We start from the raw sequence: 15,022 nt of genomic DNA, 5'->3' as shown, positions 1-15,022 counted from the left end.
AAGGCTGCAGGGAGTAACGATTAAATGTCCTTAAAATAGACAATAGACCTCTCGGTTGCCATCCGAAGAGGTAACTACAGCAAGCGTATACGACTTGAACCAACCAGAAGTAAAATAACGCAAGGCAAAATATGAAATTATATCACAATAAAGTTTGTTCATTAACTTACCTGGCAGACATATATATAGCTGAATTCGGAAATACAGCTACATACATATCTGACAGGCAAGTTTCATGAACAAAACTTAAGAGAATCGAAGCAGTCAGCTCAAGCTTCTTATGTTATTGGACATAAGCGTTCATTGACGTAGTCTACAAGTCTATTTCTTGTACGAGTCTGCGAATGACGAATGAGAGCTCTTCCGAATCTTGTCAATAAGAGCTTATTAGCTTAAGCAATATCAAGTTAATGAGATGTTTGTCAATGAGAACTAACCCATTTACGGGACAAAGAGATATTTTGTCAATGAGGGGATACCCACTTACTTGACAAAACGAAAGTATATTGTCAATGGGGGAAAGTCACTGAATTGACAAAACGTAATCCAGGAAGTCGAGCATTTAATTTTTCCGATTCAGTCACGAGGAAGGGGCAAGAATCCTTGTTAAGAGACTGGGCTTACGGCAGGTAGAACGACGATGTTCAAATCGGCAGCGTAGTCCCGACTAGAAACTAACAAAATCTATCATCTGAAAAACCCTTTCAGATGGGCTAAAAAGCTTGCAAAATTATCCTGGGAAGAGGAAGAAACTCTCCAACCAGCTTCCTCTCCCGTATCACAACTAATGCCTGCTAAAGCTTAAAATTTATTGGCAGTATGGCAAAGGAAGTCCTGTCTTGCGCTTTCCGGAAGAGCGTCCTTTTGATGAGTGCCTTTGCAAGAATCCTACTGAACGTTGCCGATAGTCCTGACGTGCAGGACATCGAGCCTTACATAACCCAACTGCCTTATCGCAAAGTCTTGACTGCGGTAGTGGCAACTTAAATTTATTGACAGAATGGCAAAGGTTGCGGTAGAGCAAACGAGATCTACCCTTGAGCTTTCCTTAACTCCATCCACCTATGCGAAAAGCAATATTAATTGACAGAGACCTCTTGAATTCACGAAACCCGATGTCTTGCTGGGTTTCGAAGAAGTAGTTGTCTGTTCACTTTCAGCTTCCTCCGAAGCACTGCCTACTTCACATTCTTTGCAGGTGAGGTAGAAGGTATCACCGAAGGTAGAGGTAAAAATTCTTTAGGCCCAAATCTGAAACAAGAGCTTGAAGAGTTCAACAGAAACGTTCAGCCAGGCGACACACCTGGCGTGCGCTGGTGCACGCTCGGCGTCCACTGGAGCACGCTCGGCGTCCACTGGAGCGCGCTCGGCGTCCACTGGCGCGCGCGCTCGGCGTCCACTGGCGCGCGCTCGGCGTCCACTGGCGCTTGCTTGGCGTGCACCCGCGCGCGCCTGGAGTCCATCCGAGCGTCCCGGGCGTCCGCTCTCAAAAGCTTCCTGCTACTATGACTTCTTTTACGTATTTCTCGGTGGAAAGACGGACACGAGTTCAGGCGACGTTCGCCTTCTTACTTCTCACTGAAACGCATAACGAGAGAGAGAGAGGACGTGAAGCGTCCTCTTCTATAAAGCTTCTATTTAGAGGGCGCGAGTCCTTCCGAAAGCTCCAACCCCTGTACGGGGAGGACGCTTCGGAGGACGAGAAGCAATCTTTCAGGATTCGTGCACGCACTTTGGCAGTCTGGGGATTTTCATCAGAAACTGCCGAAGGCACGCCAGATCGGTGGGGGTTCCTTGTAACCCTCCTTAGGCTTTCGACATGCTCCCTCCCCGGGTCCTGGGAGTCAAGCAGAGGTCCCGGCCTAGAGGCGAAACGAGGCCGATCTGACGCACCCTCCACTACACAAGGGGTATCACTGCACTTCTGCACTTCACTTTTACTCTCTAAAGCAAGCACTTTCGATTCTAAGTTACGAATCGAAAGAGTATCAGAAAAAGGGCAATTCCTCTACAGACACTGCAGGGTTAGGAGTAACAATTACAGAAGTAGCACTTCACAGCAATGAAGGAGAGCGAGCCCTTCTCGTAGACATATTCATAGCCCGTAGGCCATACTACAGGGTTAGGCAAAATAAAGTCTACAGGAAGGTTAGCAGGTTCACTACCCTGACTTTTGTTACTGATCAATTGCGTACATACGAATCATACGTCTTCCTTACGGAATAGACAATGTTTCTGATTTAATTGCGTACATAGAAATCTAACTCTTCCTTACGGAATAGACAAAAGTCTCACACTCCTTACATGACAAATCTCACCAAAAAAGAAGACCCATACCCCTCGTACATACCAAGTGCGGATCTACCGAAGCTTTCGGTAGCCACACCCTATCTTTGCAGACAACCCCGTCTGAAACTAGCCTAACTAGATTCAGATATTTTATGCAAAAATGAATCAAATTCAAATCAATTTAAGATAGCGTATGCCTAGCCACAAATCCCACAAATCCAAGTAAATAAATCAAAAGACAATTAGGATACTTAGCGGCAATGAAGTTTCCAAAATCCTAAGACGGAGGTACTGAAAACAGGTGTTTTCAGCACCGGCGACAGAAAAATTACGAATAGAAAATGGGAATGGTTCCTGATACCCGCCTCCCAGCGGCGGGAATGGGTACTAACCACCTGGCCGACCACTGTGTGTGTCGGAAGTTTTTAAAATTCTGTCGGACTTCAGAAAATACAGCTATATATATATCTGACAGGTAAGTTTCATGAACAAATCTCAAAATAATTTGTTTGCAGAAAGTCATGGTTCTGTGTGCATTGGAGGTTATCTATCAAGCATTATTAATATTGGTTCTTGTGAATGTAAAACATTCATAATTGAAAGCTATAGCATGTTAATTATAGTGTTCAGATATGCATAATAGCCATTGTCTTACTGAAAATTGGAAAGGAACAAAACATAGGAGCAGTCTGAAAATATGAATTTTCAATTCAGGATAAGGGGTAGGTGCTATAAGTGTACAATACTTCACAAAGAGATGCCCAAGAAATTACGTAATATAAGTTGTACGACACAGGATCTTCACATGATTAAAATGGCAAAAGAACATTATTCAGTCATTGGTGATGTTGGATTCCATGTTGTCTAGAAATTATATAAATGCCCTATTTTTCCTGACCAAAAATCCAAGGCTCATCAGACATAAATCCACTGAGAGAAGTCTTCTCCACTGTGAAGATGAAGAAGAAAAAGTAAGTCTGTGGGGAGAGGAGGAGGGCACCCATTATATGATTAATATTTGGTGTAAAAAAAAAATTATGTTGCAGAAAATTTTTATTTTTAATAATCACATTAATGAAATGTTAGTCACGTAAATGCCTGATTCACTCATTAGGTGGGATTCCAAGTTTGAATGTTCAAATAATGTTAAGAGCATACCAAGGATCCAAAGATAACATATAGCAGTGGAGAATTCTCTTCCTTTCTTTGAATTCTAGTCTGATGGCCCTTGGATTTTTGGCCCATGAAAAATAGTAAGGCATCAAAGTATATGATTAATGGGATTGTCAATGAAAGAAACATGTAGGAAGCTTACAGTACAAAATATCAGTGTTTTTAAAAGTGAGGGATTAAGCCCCAAGGATTGTGTAGAGTTCTCATTTCATCTTTCATTCTTCATTGAGCACTGGTGTGGTGAATTAGGTCATGTTATGCATTCCGTTATTAGTTAGCTTTATGGCTTATCGGAAGAGATAGAATAGTTCTTTGGGCTTTGGCATATATTTGCTAATTTGGGTAGGATTTATGACATGAAACTTGTACTTAATACACATTCAAATGTAAATATTCATAATATTACTGCTTGATGGTGGCAGGAACAGTTGTGATGTGATAAATGTAGGTACTATCATGTTTAAATTTATTCGAAAAAATTTGGTTATCACAGATGAATTTATTGACATCTTGTTCCTTGAGTTGATTTCATGTCTTGGAACTTGTAGTATGTAGATTTATGCTGTAGTAGTTTGGGCATGAATATTTAAATAGTTACTACCTCAGTAGGACAAGGTGTTTAGTGAAAGTTTTAAATAGTTACCACTGTAGCAGTGTACATTAGAGTTGAGTGTATTCTTCATTTGGAGAAGGTTCATCTTCTGTAGGAGTGCATTTTTTTTTTTATTGTTTCAAAGGACTGTCTACATTATGCATACATTTGTATAGGACCTATAGTCATCATTTCTTCATAAGGAATCCCATGCTCCAGTTGTCTTAACAGTAAAGGATGAGACCAGTATCAGTAACTGTTGGATTATCTCTTCAGATTAGTTCTTGAGATACTCTGGTGTCATTGTTAGACTGCTTTCCTCTCAGAGTTTGAACTGGATTGATTCAAGGAATCAAGTCTTCATTACATGTGCAGAAAGTGAATCCCCATATGTAAAGACCGAGGGTTAATCCACTTGATGTAATAGAATGATGTTTTTAGCATGAGCAAATTGAAACTGGATAGCACCGCTGTTAAACTACAGTAATTTTCTACCCGGGGTTTGCGTATTATGCTTTTGGTCCACTGATGATAGGAAAGATTAGGTTTTCCAAATATGTACTTTGTTTTGCATGTACAAATTGGTATATTTTTTAGCAATTGCTGTGAAATTCCTTGCATGTGTGACTGATTGCCAGTTTCATATGAGAAATGCATTAAAGGAATCAGGTTACCTGCTCATGCATATGCATAATGAGAACCTCATTAGAATTACTTTGTATGATACTGAAGTTTTTCAAAAAGAGTTGATACATCATTAGATATTTCATACTGGAAATTTTTCTTTAAAGCTCCCTGCGATATTGATTAAGGAAATTTGGGTTGTGAAGAAATTTCAGATTAATGCAGATAAGACTTGCAGGACAGTATTTTATGCAATGAATTTTAGCTTAGTAGAAATAATCAAGATTCAATTTGATCCATCATTATTCTCTTATATTATATTGTTTAATGTTCCATATATGTTCCTGTTAGTTTTTTCTTAAAAGAGAAACATTAGCTTTACTCTTTCTAGAGTAGCTAAGGTCTAAGGTGTAAGATTTTTGTTAGTTCTTTAGTTAAGCTATTTAAAAATCCAGAAGTAGAATATTTAGAGTAATTTTATGAAATTTTTCCATACATTATATTGGCATTACACACACACACACACACACACACACACACACACACACACACACACACACACACACACACACACACACTCTCTCTCTCTCTCTCTCTCTCTCTCTCTCTCTCTCTCTCTCTCTCTCTCTCTCTCTCGTGGCTTGAAATTAGGCAGGCATCCAAGTTTCAGCTCACCCACCCTGTGGCTATCACAAGACCCTCAGTCCCTCCTCCCCTTAGTTGTACTCATGTGACTAAGTCATGTGGGAACATGCACAGAGTGCCAAGTTATCTGAACGTTCTCAGCATGGACACCCAATGTTTAATTAAAATTTTGAAAAAATTACAAAATTCTCTCTCTCTCTCTCTCTCTCTCTCTCTCTCTTTTAAATTGGTTGTGTAATGGTCTGATATAGGTATTCATTTAGTATATGTGTATCATAAAACAAAGTTGTCACAATGAAGTGATACTTAAACTCAGTTGTGTTTGTCATGAAATATATTTCCTTATGCTACAGGTTTAGTTTCTTATTTTCCAAAGTTATGGACTTGGTTATCCCTAGATAACAATGTGCTATTAGGTATTAGTTCATGTATGTTAAGGATTTCATACCATAATTTATATATTTATAAATTATATATATATAGATATATATTATATTTATTATATATATATAATATATATATATATATATATATATATATATTATATATATATAGCTACTAATTAATTAGTCCCACATGTTCTTATTTATTAATTTTTTTTCTCATGCTCGCTATGTATATATTTTATGTTCGTTGCTCACTCATTGTCTGGACACTTTTGAAATTTCATGTTGTTACTAATACAAAGTGTATTGTTTTTCAAATTAACTTGCCTCTGACCAGTGTGTTTGACCGCTCTTAAATTCATAATGTAGCCTTGAGAATTTTGCTAATTTTGTACTGTCTATGAATATGCCTCTTTGTTCCTAAAAAAAATTTATTGTTTTCTGACTAAAATACCTGTGACCACGTGTGTGTGGCTGCTTCTAAATCTTTAATCTAGCCCATGGGTGTTTTTCATTTCTTTTAAAGTGACCTGGACCCTTTGTTAATCCTGTAATGTCCCGCTTGTTTATGCTTACCTTGTATGTACTGTGTTTCTCATTGTTCTGATCAGTCTTGCCTCTAGTAAAGGGTCATTAAGACCAAAAGATCTCAGCAGTTGTAATTTTTCATTTTCCTCTGTGGCATTACCTTTATTTATACATAGCATCATATTTTATATATTTTGTGATCAAATTATTCTATATATATATATATAATATATATATATATATATATATATATATATATATATAGATATATATATAGATATTTATATATAGATATATATATATATAGATATATATATATATAGATATACATATATATATATATTTTTTTTTATGTATACTGTATATACAGGGTGTCCTTAAAGTCTCATAACAGTTTAACAAATATATTACAAAAGCAAATGAATGGACAAATATGTGGAAATTATTACAAAATGAGTATATATTGAAGTTTTTTGCCTCATTTAATATACATCTATACTATAGATACCATTAGTTGCACAAAGTACTTCAAGACAGTGCTTGATTTATTACCATGTTCGCTGTAGCTTAGCCTCATCATTGGTGGGAATGGCATCAGTGATCTTTTGCTAGAGATCAGTGATGTCCTGTATCTTTTTTTGATACGTATCTTTAGCATAATCTCATAGAAAGAAGTCCAGAGGAGTGATATCTGGTGGAAGAGATGGCCAGGGAATTGGGCTGTCCTATACAATTTGCTGGGCTGGAAATATTTGATTCAGGAACCCACAAAAGTGATGATTGGTTAAAGGTCAACAAGTTGTGGTGCCACATATTCAGTCAAATGGTCAAGGAAAACATCTGCAGTAATTGATGTCTTTGAAAAAAAAGTGACCAATGATCTGATTGTACATGATCCCACACCACACATTCACCTTTGGACTATCTTGGTGAAGTTCCTTAGTCACATGGGGATGTTCTGATCCCCAGATTCTCACATTAAAAGTGTTCAGTTTCCTGAAACATAAAAGGTTGCCTCATCACTAAAACAAACTTGTTTGAGGAATGTTTCATCCTCAGAAATTTGTTCCAGCATGTTAACTGCAAACACTTTTTGTCTTGGTTTATCATTTGGCTCAAGTGTCTGTATGAGTTGCACTTTGTAAGGATATACTGATTGCAAGTTCTTTTGTAGGACTTTGTGCACTGTTGAACGTGGTAGCTGTAAGTGTCTTGCAGCAGTAAGGATGGATTTTGTAGGAGAATAATCAAAGGCTTGTCTTACACAGATGGTGTTTTCTTCAGATGTTCTTGGTTGTCCAATCCTCTCTTTATCCAACACTGTCTGTCTCCATAAACCTCTATCTTCTTCCTCTAGTACTAAGACTGCAAATCCGGCAACAGAATTGCAGATCTTAAAGCTGCGCTACAAAGGATGGAACGTCAATGCTGACGTTGAAAGGTAAGCACAGTGATAGTGAATTAAGTGTCCCTAGTGCAGTGGAGGGTGCGTCTGATCGGCTCTGTCTCGCTCCCAGGCCTAGACCTCTTCCAAGCTCACAGGCCCAGAGGAGAAGGAATGTCGAAAGCCGTACGGAGGTTACGGAGAATCCCCACCGATCAGGCGTCTCCTCGGCAGATTCTGTGACGACCCGAACTGCCAAGGATCACTATCAAAAAAGCATCCTAAAGAAGTGTTTTTCTTCGTCAGATTCTTCACCGAATGTAAGGGGATGGAGTTCTGATGAAACTGTCAACGCCCTTAAAGAGAAGTTGAAGGCTCCAACTTTGGATTCAAGCCCTGAACTTTTCTCCGATCTATCACCTTGTGAGAAGAAGAAAAGGAGATTGGTTCCTAAACGGAAATCGGAGTTTCCTTCCGCTTCTAGACATCCCTCACCTGAATCAGGGAAGGAAAAAGAGAATGCGGCTGCGAAAATTATCCTAAATGTGCAGGAGCAACTTTCAGCCTTAGTAGGAGTTTTTACTAAGGAAACTCCCAGGAGAAAGGACTCTTTCCTTCCTATAAAGAAGACGAAGGGAAGGAAAGAAGAAACGGAAGTTCGGCTTATACTCAGAGGAGTAATAAGCAATGCGCCAAAAACGCCAACTTGGCGCAATGCGCCAGATGCGTTTGAGACTCCATACGAGTCAGAAGAGCCAGAAGCGCCAGATGCGCCATATGCGCCAGAAGCGCCAGCCTGGCGAAATGCGCCAGATGCGCCAGAAGCGCCACCCTGCCGAAATGCGCCAGAAGCGCCACTCTGCCGAAATGCGCCAGAAGCGCCAGCTTGGCGCAAGGAATCACGAGCGCCAACCCGGCGCAATGAGCCACAAGTGACAAATAAGAGACGGACTTCTTCCAAAAGACAATTAAGCCAGGAAGATTTGTTTGGCTTTCGGAAGGATAAACCTTTACCTGACAAGGACTCTAGTTGTCGCAACAAGCGGCCGTATTTCCTTGTCAGGAACAAATAGGTGGTTCCGGAGAAAGCGATAGGAGAGGACATCCTTCGTCTGACAGGAGAGAAAGGTGTCGCACAAGCGGCCATCGCTCTTGCCAGGAGAAGGATAAGGTCGTTTTGCAGGATCAACCTATCTCTCGTAGGGATGCAAGTTATCGCACAGGCGGTCGTCGTTCTTGCGAGAGTGGGTTGGATGTTGCAAGAGCCTTTATCTGGACGATTGGCTAATAAGAGCAAAATCGGAAATTCAGTGCTTGAAGGACTTGGAGAAGACTTTGAACTTGACAAAATCTCTGGGACTGCTCGTGAACCTCGAGAAATCACAATTGATCCCCAGACAGAACATAGTCTATCTGGGGATACAGATGGATTCTCGGGGTTTTCGGGCGTTTCCATCTCAAGACAGAATTACTCGAGGCTTAGAAAAGATCTCGAATTCTTAGGGAAAGAACGGACCTCGGCGAGGAATGGCTCAGTCTGCTGGGGACCCTTTCCTCGTTAGAGCAGTTCATTTCCCTGGAAGATTAAATCTCAGACCTCTGCAATTTTATCTAAAGAGGATGTGGAGTCAAAAGACAGGAGACTTGTCAGACGTTTTTCCCATCCAACAGGGGATAAAATCCGACCTAAAGTGGTGGTTAACCCCATTAACAAGGAACGAAGGGGTGTCCCTCTTGATTCGGAACCCTCACCGATGTTGTTTTTCCGATGCCTCGGAAACAGGTGGGGAGCAACACTGGGTCCAAAGGAAGTAGCAGGTATTTGGACCAGACAACAAACTACTCTGCACATCAATGCGAAGGAACTCCTGGCAATTCATCTAGCCCTGGAATACTTCGAAGCGGAAGTCAGAGGGGTGGTAGTTCAAGTCAATTCCGACAACACCACAGCTCTGGCGTTACATCCGGAATCAAGGGGGCACTCACTCTTTCTCTCTGAACGAAATAGCGAGAGCTCTATTAACCTGGACAGAGGAACGGGGCATTATTCTGCGTACAAGGGTTTGTCCAAGGAGTAAAAAACCTAAGGGGCAGGACAGGTTGAGCAGAAAGAACCAGGTTCTCCCGACAGAGTGATGCTCCACTCAGGAGTCTGCAGACAAATATGGTCACTCTGGGGGAGAACCCCAGATCGACCTGTTTGCCACGTTCCTCTCCAGGAAAATAGACAACTTCTGCTCGCTAGAAGAAGATCCCAGAGCCACAGCGATCGTGCCTTCCTCATGGATTGGTCAGGCATAGATGCATACGCCTTTCCCCCATTCAAATTGCTGGGGGAAGTAGTAAGGAAATTTGTGGCATCGGAAGGAATGAGAATGACTAATTGCTCCCTTTTGGCTTCCCGAAATCTGTTCACAGAGGTACTGAATGGACGGTGGACTTCCCCCAGATCTCTGACCAGACAGGACAGATCTGCTCAGACAACCCCACTTCGAGAGGTTCCACAAAAACATACAAAGTCTCTCCCTGACTGCCTTTCGACTATCGAAAGACTGGTCAGAGCGAGAGCTTTCAAAGAAAGTGGCAACTTCAATTGCTAGAGCCCGCAGAGCCTCTACCCTGCGGGTCTACCAATCGAAGTGGGAAGTTTTCCGTATATGGTGTAGGTCGAAGAAGCTGTCCTCTTCCAAACCTACCTCGTAACCGAAATCGCGGATTTTCTCCTCTTCTTGAGAGAAGAATCCAAATTGGCCGTATCAACTATCAAGGGATATAGGAGCATGCTCTCAGCTGTTTTTAGAAACAGAGGGCTGAATCTCGAGAATAATAAGGATCTTCATGATCTATCAGGTCTTTCGAGACTAAGAAATTGAGATCGTCGATTCCCCCGAGTTGGAACCTGGACGTTGTCCTAAAAGTTCTTGATGTCGGACAAGGTTCGAACCTATAGATAAAATCTCATTCAGAGATCTTACTTAGCAAATGCATATTCCTGTTGGCTCTAGCAACTGCTAAGAGGATCAAGTGAATTGCATGCTTTGGACTCTCGGGTGGGATTTAGAAAAGACTCGGCTGTCATTTCTTTCCAGGATCTTTTCCTAAGCAAAGAATGAGAACCCTTTCTAAACCTTGGCCGAGAAGTTTCGAAGTCAAGGGACTCTCTCTCTGGTAGGAAGAGAGTTGGATCGGTCCCCTTTGCCCAGTCAGGACCTTAAAATTTTATTTAGAAAGAAGAACACAGTTTCAGGGATGTCGACAAGGTCTTTGGTGTTCGGTAAGAAACCCCAAGAGACCGATGTCAAAGAACGCACTGGCATTCTTTGTCAGAAATGTAATTACCGAAGCTCATAGGAATTGCCAAGAGAACTCTTTAAAGCTGCTGAGAAGTGAAAGCTCACGAAGTCCGGGCTGTGGCAACTTCCCTTTCTTTTACGAAGAATATGTCCATGAGAAACATTTTAGCAGCAACCTTATTGGAGGTGCAATTCAGTATTTGCATCCCACTATTTAAAGGATGTTAGAATAACATACGATAAATGTTTCGCTCTTGGACTTATGTATCAGCGGATACTATGCTGGGAAATGGAGCAGACGCTGATCCTTAAATTTGTTTTTAATAATTTTAATAATTAGTTTTGATATTGTTGTTGAGTTGTGGGTTGCTTGAAAGGATGTTCGGGGATGACTCCTTTCAATCGTAGTACTAACCCCAATGAGGATCAGGTGATCGGGATTAGTGTCCGTGCTCTATGATCATGCCAATAGGCAAGGTGTTTTGTCATGTAAGTGGATAGGACCCCATTGACAAAGATCCTAAGGTTCTGAAGCGTAAGTGGGTAAGACCCCTGTAACAGACCATCAGAACTCTTAGCATGAGGTCACTACTCGCTGAGGCTCTTGAAGCGATACGGGTCTCCTAGGCAGTAGCCATGAAGTCTTTCGCTAACACAGGTAGGAAATCAAGGTTTTTAATTTTATTACCTACAACCATATTTGTTTCCTGTCTATTTCAGTAGATTAGCTGTCTCTACTTACCCTCCGCCAAAGGTGCCAATCAGCTAAGTATATATCTGACAGGTAAGTTGAATGCATAAAAATGTTATTGTCATGATACAATAAAGTTTTATGCATACTTACCTGGCAGATATATACGGTGTATGGCCCACCCGACCTCCCCTCAGGAGACAGGTGGAAGAGAAAATCTGTCTTAGAAAACGGGAATGATTCCTATTCCCGCCACCAGCGGCGGGGCGGTAGATCACCTGACCTACCTGTAGAGTGTGCCGCGAAATTCGAATTTCTATCGGGGACGACGGAGTCTATAGCTAAGTATATATCTGCCAGGTAAGTATGCATAAAACTTTATTGTATCATGACAATAACATTTTTAGAGAGTTCCCATGTAGAGCAGATTCTGAAAGTCACACCTTTTTATATGAACTAGTTTCTTAACCAGGGTACATTGGCAGGCTTTATATATGTTTTTTATCACGAAGATACTTAGTGCAGTCTTTTCATTGAAACAAGTAAACACTAGGAACTTGTCTTTGTATGGATGCCAACTTTTGTCACGAGACAACCAGTCACACATTGGCTGCTGGTGGGGAAGCACTCCATGTCTGGTGCTCTCACATGGTTTGATTCTGTGCTTAGTTAACTACTTACTTTGTTGACATAGTTACAGGAAGTGAGACATAGTTACAGGAAGTGAATAAGGTATCTTCCATAAGAGATACTTTCTACATATTCTGTTTATAACAGACAGTGTTTTGAATATTTAGCATGCTACAGTATTGGAGTGGATTGACTGTGGAGACACAAGGTATGTTGTTTCCTTGTGCTCCTAGTGACATGGCTTAGTCGTATGTTGTTCCAGCTCTGTCTGTTGATTATTGACATTTCATGGAAGAAGCTGCCATGTACTCATCAGATTGCATGACTGTTGAAATGGGTTTGTTGGATGTAGGAACATCACTACTACCCCTCGTGACCAGGGTACAGCGTTTCCATAAAATGTTATGCCATTGCCAGAAGGGAAGAGGAATTGATACAGAAATACATCTAGGCAAGAATTGTGCTTGTTGTCTTCAGGATGTAAATTGTAATGGTGTCCAGCCTTTATGTACACTTACACATATTTCCAATGAACTTTGTAGAAAATGTGACTCTAATGATAATGATACCAAAATGCATTCCAACCCTTTCATTCAACATTCCAGCTCTTGCAGTTTTTTTGGAGAAAGGGCCCCATTCAGTCTGGAGAAAGATGCCATCAGAGTTCTCCTATTCCGAGAATGTGATCAAAGAGGCCGCAAACTTTTATATGATTCAAAGACAGTGGTACGAGTCCCTATTGCAGAAAGTGCATCATCAGGTATGCCATCATGTAAGACAATTTTCAAGAGCTCCAAATACAGTGGTTCGTTCATTACATCATCATCTAGTGGAGCAGGATCTTCTTCAGCACCAACTACACATCCCACCCCCAAGAAAAGTTCCTCTGGTCATATCAAGTCAGCGTCCACCTCCAGCTCCAAGTCTGATGTATTTGCAGAGATAAATGGTGGATATGGTTATCAGGTAAGCTGGTTGTCTAGTTTTTTTTTAATAGTATTAGTAGATAGTTTGATTAGACCAGTTAATAATACTTAGTATACTGAAATAGAGTTCATAGGAGGATGCAAGAGAATAAGTAGACTTTTTCAGAGGCATTTTGGGTTTAATTGGCACTGTTTTTAAACGGGAGTTGCCTTGTTCAAATGTAGTCAGAACTGTAGCATGTAGAATGAGAATATGGGATTTAGCTGTACCATAGAATCTTTTAACAGTGGTGAATTGTATTGGTTCCTTAATTTTTTTAATGCAGAGTAGAATCATAGAATGATTATTTCATCCTATTTAGTGATATATTTATTGGATAGTACAGAAATGTAAGTTGCTTTGTATATTAAATTGAAATGAAAGCACAGCTGTATTTTTAATCAGTGTTTGAATAAGGGATTGAAGGAATTTCTACATATTTATTCTCTTGTGAAATTGGTTTTACTGCTCATGTTTAATTTTAAGTTTCTGTCCTTGAAGTCAAGCTATTAACAGAAAGAAAAAGGAATTGATAGAATTCTAAAGCACATATATGTATGAAATTTATTCGTAAAGAAATGGATATTTTGAAGTATTGTTCACTGGTGTGCATCTGGGTTGGGGAATATTTTTTTTGTAAGTTGTTTGTTTTTCATATTTTTGCATTTGCAGTATCTGCAAGCAGAGAATGATACAAAGCATTTGGGAGAGTTTGTGTTTGGAACAGTAGCGTTAGCTTATAGGGGCTCTTGTTCCAAGTTACACATCCTTCAAAATCCCCAGCGGCTGTTGTTATCACGTTCATCACCTGCTCCGCGTTCTTACTTGAGGCCATCTTGCACAAGCAGGTTTGTAGTTCAGTATGTTTTCATAATTATTTTACTGTTGCTATGACCTGGGTGTCATTTAATATGTTTTAGTACTGTGTAGGTAGAAAACTAAAGGTAATATGTAGGTATGTATGCATTATATTTTAATCATGTAACCCATCAATCATATTTGTTCATTACAACTGATCATAAGATGCCTTATTCTTTGCAGAATTAGGTTATCCCAGTCACACCATATTATCCTAAAATGAATGTACCTTTCCATCTAGCCAGCCTCATACCCCTGGTCGCATCCACACTCATTCCATTGTGACTTCCTATTCATCAACATCTCAGCAGCAAACATTCATAATCTCCAAGACCCCATACTCTCTTTTTTGTGACAGAAGAAGCATTGAAGTTCAGTGATGCTTGTGCCACATTTAGTCATTCGATTTATTTGTCAGCATATTTTTTGAGTGCTCTGCTCTTGAGAGTTCTTTCCAGAGTTCCCCTGCTTATTTATAGGGGTGCTATATTCCAGCAATATTGTAAATATTATTTTATAACTTGTTCATTCATGTTTCATCGCAACCCTTCTCACTTTTTTCTCATGAATAAGATATTAAAGTATAAGTTTTGCACCTTACTAGTGTGTTAATGTTGTTTGCCAACTTACTGATAGAAGCTCTTACATATAAAATTTATTTGAGAGAGATGCATCATTGCGTTGATATTTATGTTCTAGTGATTGTTACAATGTTTTCAAAATTTTACATTTCTTATGTTTTGTTGTCAGCATGAAAACGGCTGTAAGTTTTACAATCACATGCAGTGTCAATGTTAGGTGGGATATTTAGGGGTTATTGAGAGTGCTCAACATTCTTTCCTTTAAATTACAATCTACATTCTTTTATGTTATATCCATTTTACTATTTAGGCATCTGGTCATATCAAGTTCTGTAGGATGGGTGTTATGAGACTTTTCTGTCTAACTTTTAGTCATGTCATT

The 15,022-nt window shown here is 40.0% G+C and overlaps 1 protein-coding gene across 1 annotated transcript in view; it reads left to right on the top strand.

The window, feature by feature from the left end:
- LOC135224626 (uncharacterized) overlaps positions 1 to 15,022 on the top strand; it is an 80,651-nt gene that overhangs the window by 5,945 nt on the left and 59,684 nt on the right. The window contains exons 2-3 of the mRNA XM_064263818.1: positions 12,841 to 13,201; positions 13,874 to 14,049. Of these exons, the coding sequence (XP_064119888.1) occupies positions 12,841 to 13,201; positions 13,874 to 14,049 (537 nt within the window). The remainder of the gene's footprint in view (positions 1 to 12,840; positions 13,202 to 13,873; positions 14,050 to 15,022) is intronic.

Source organism: Macrobrachium nipponense, chromosome 12 (genome assembly GCF_015104395.2).
Source record: "Macrobrachium nipponense isolate FS-2020 chromosome 12, ASM1510439v2, whole genome shotgun sequence".
Classification (NCBI taxonomy): Eukaryota; Metazoa; Arthropoda; class Malacostraca; order Decapoda; family Palaemonidae; genus Macrobrachium; species Macrobrachium nipponense.
Note: the sequence above shows the minus strand (reverse complement) of the source record. Positions and strands in the feature narration are given on the sequence as shown.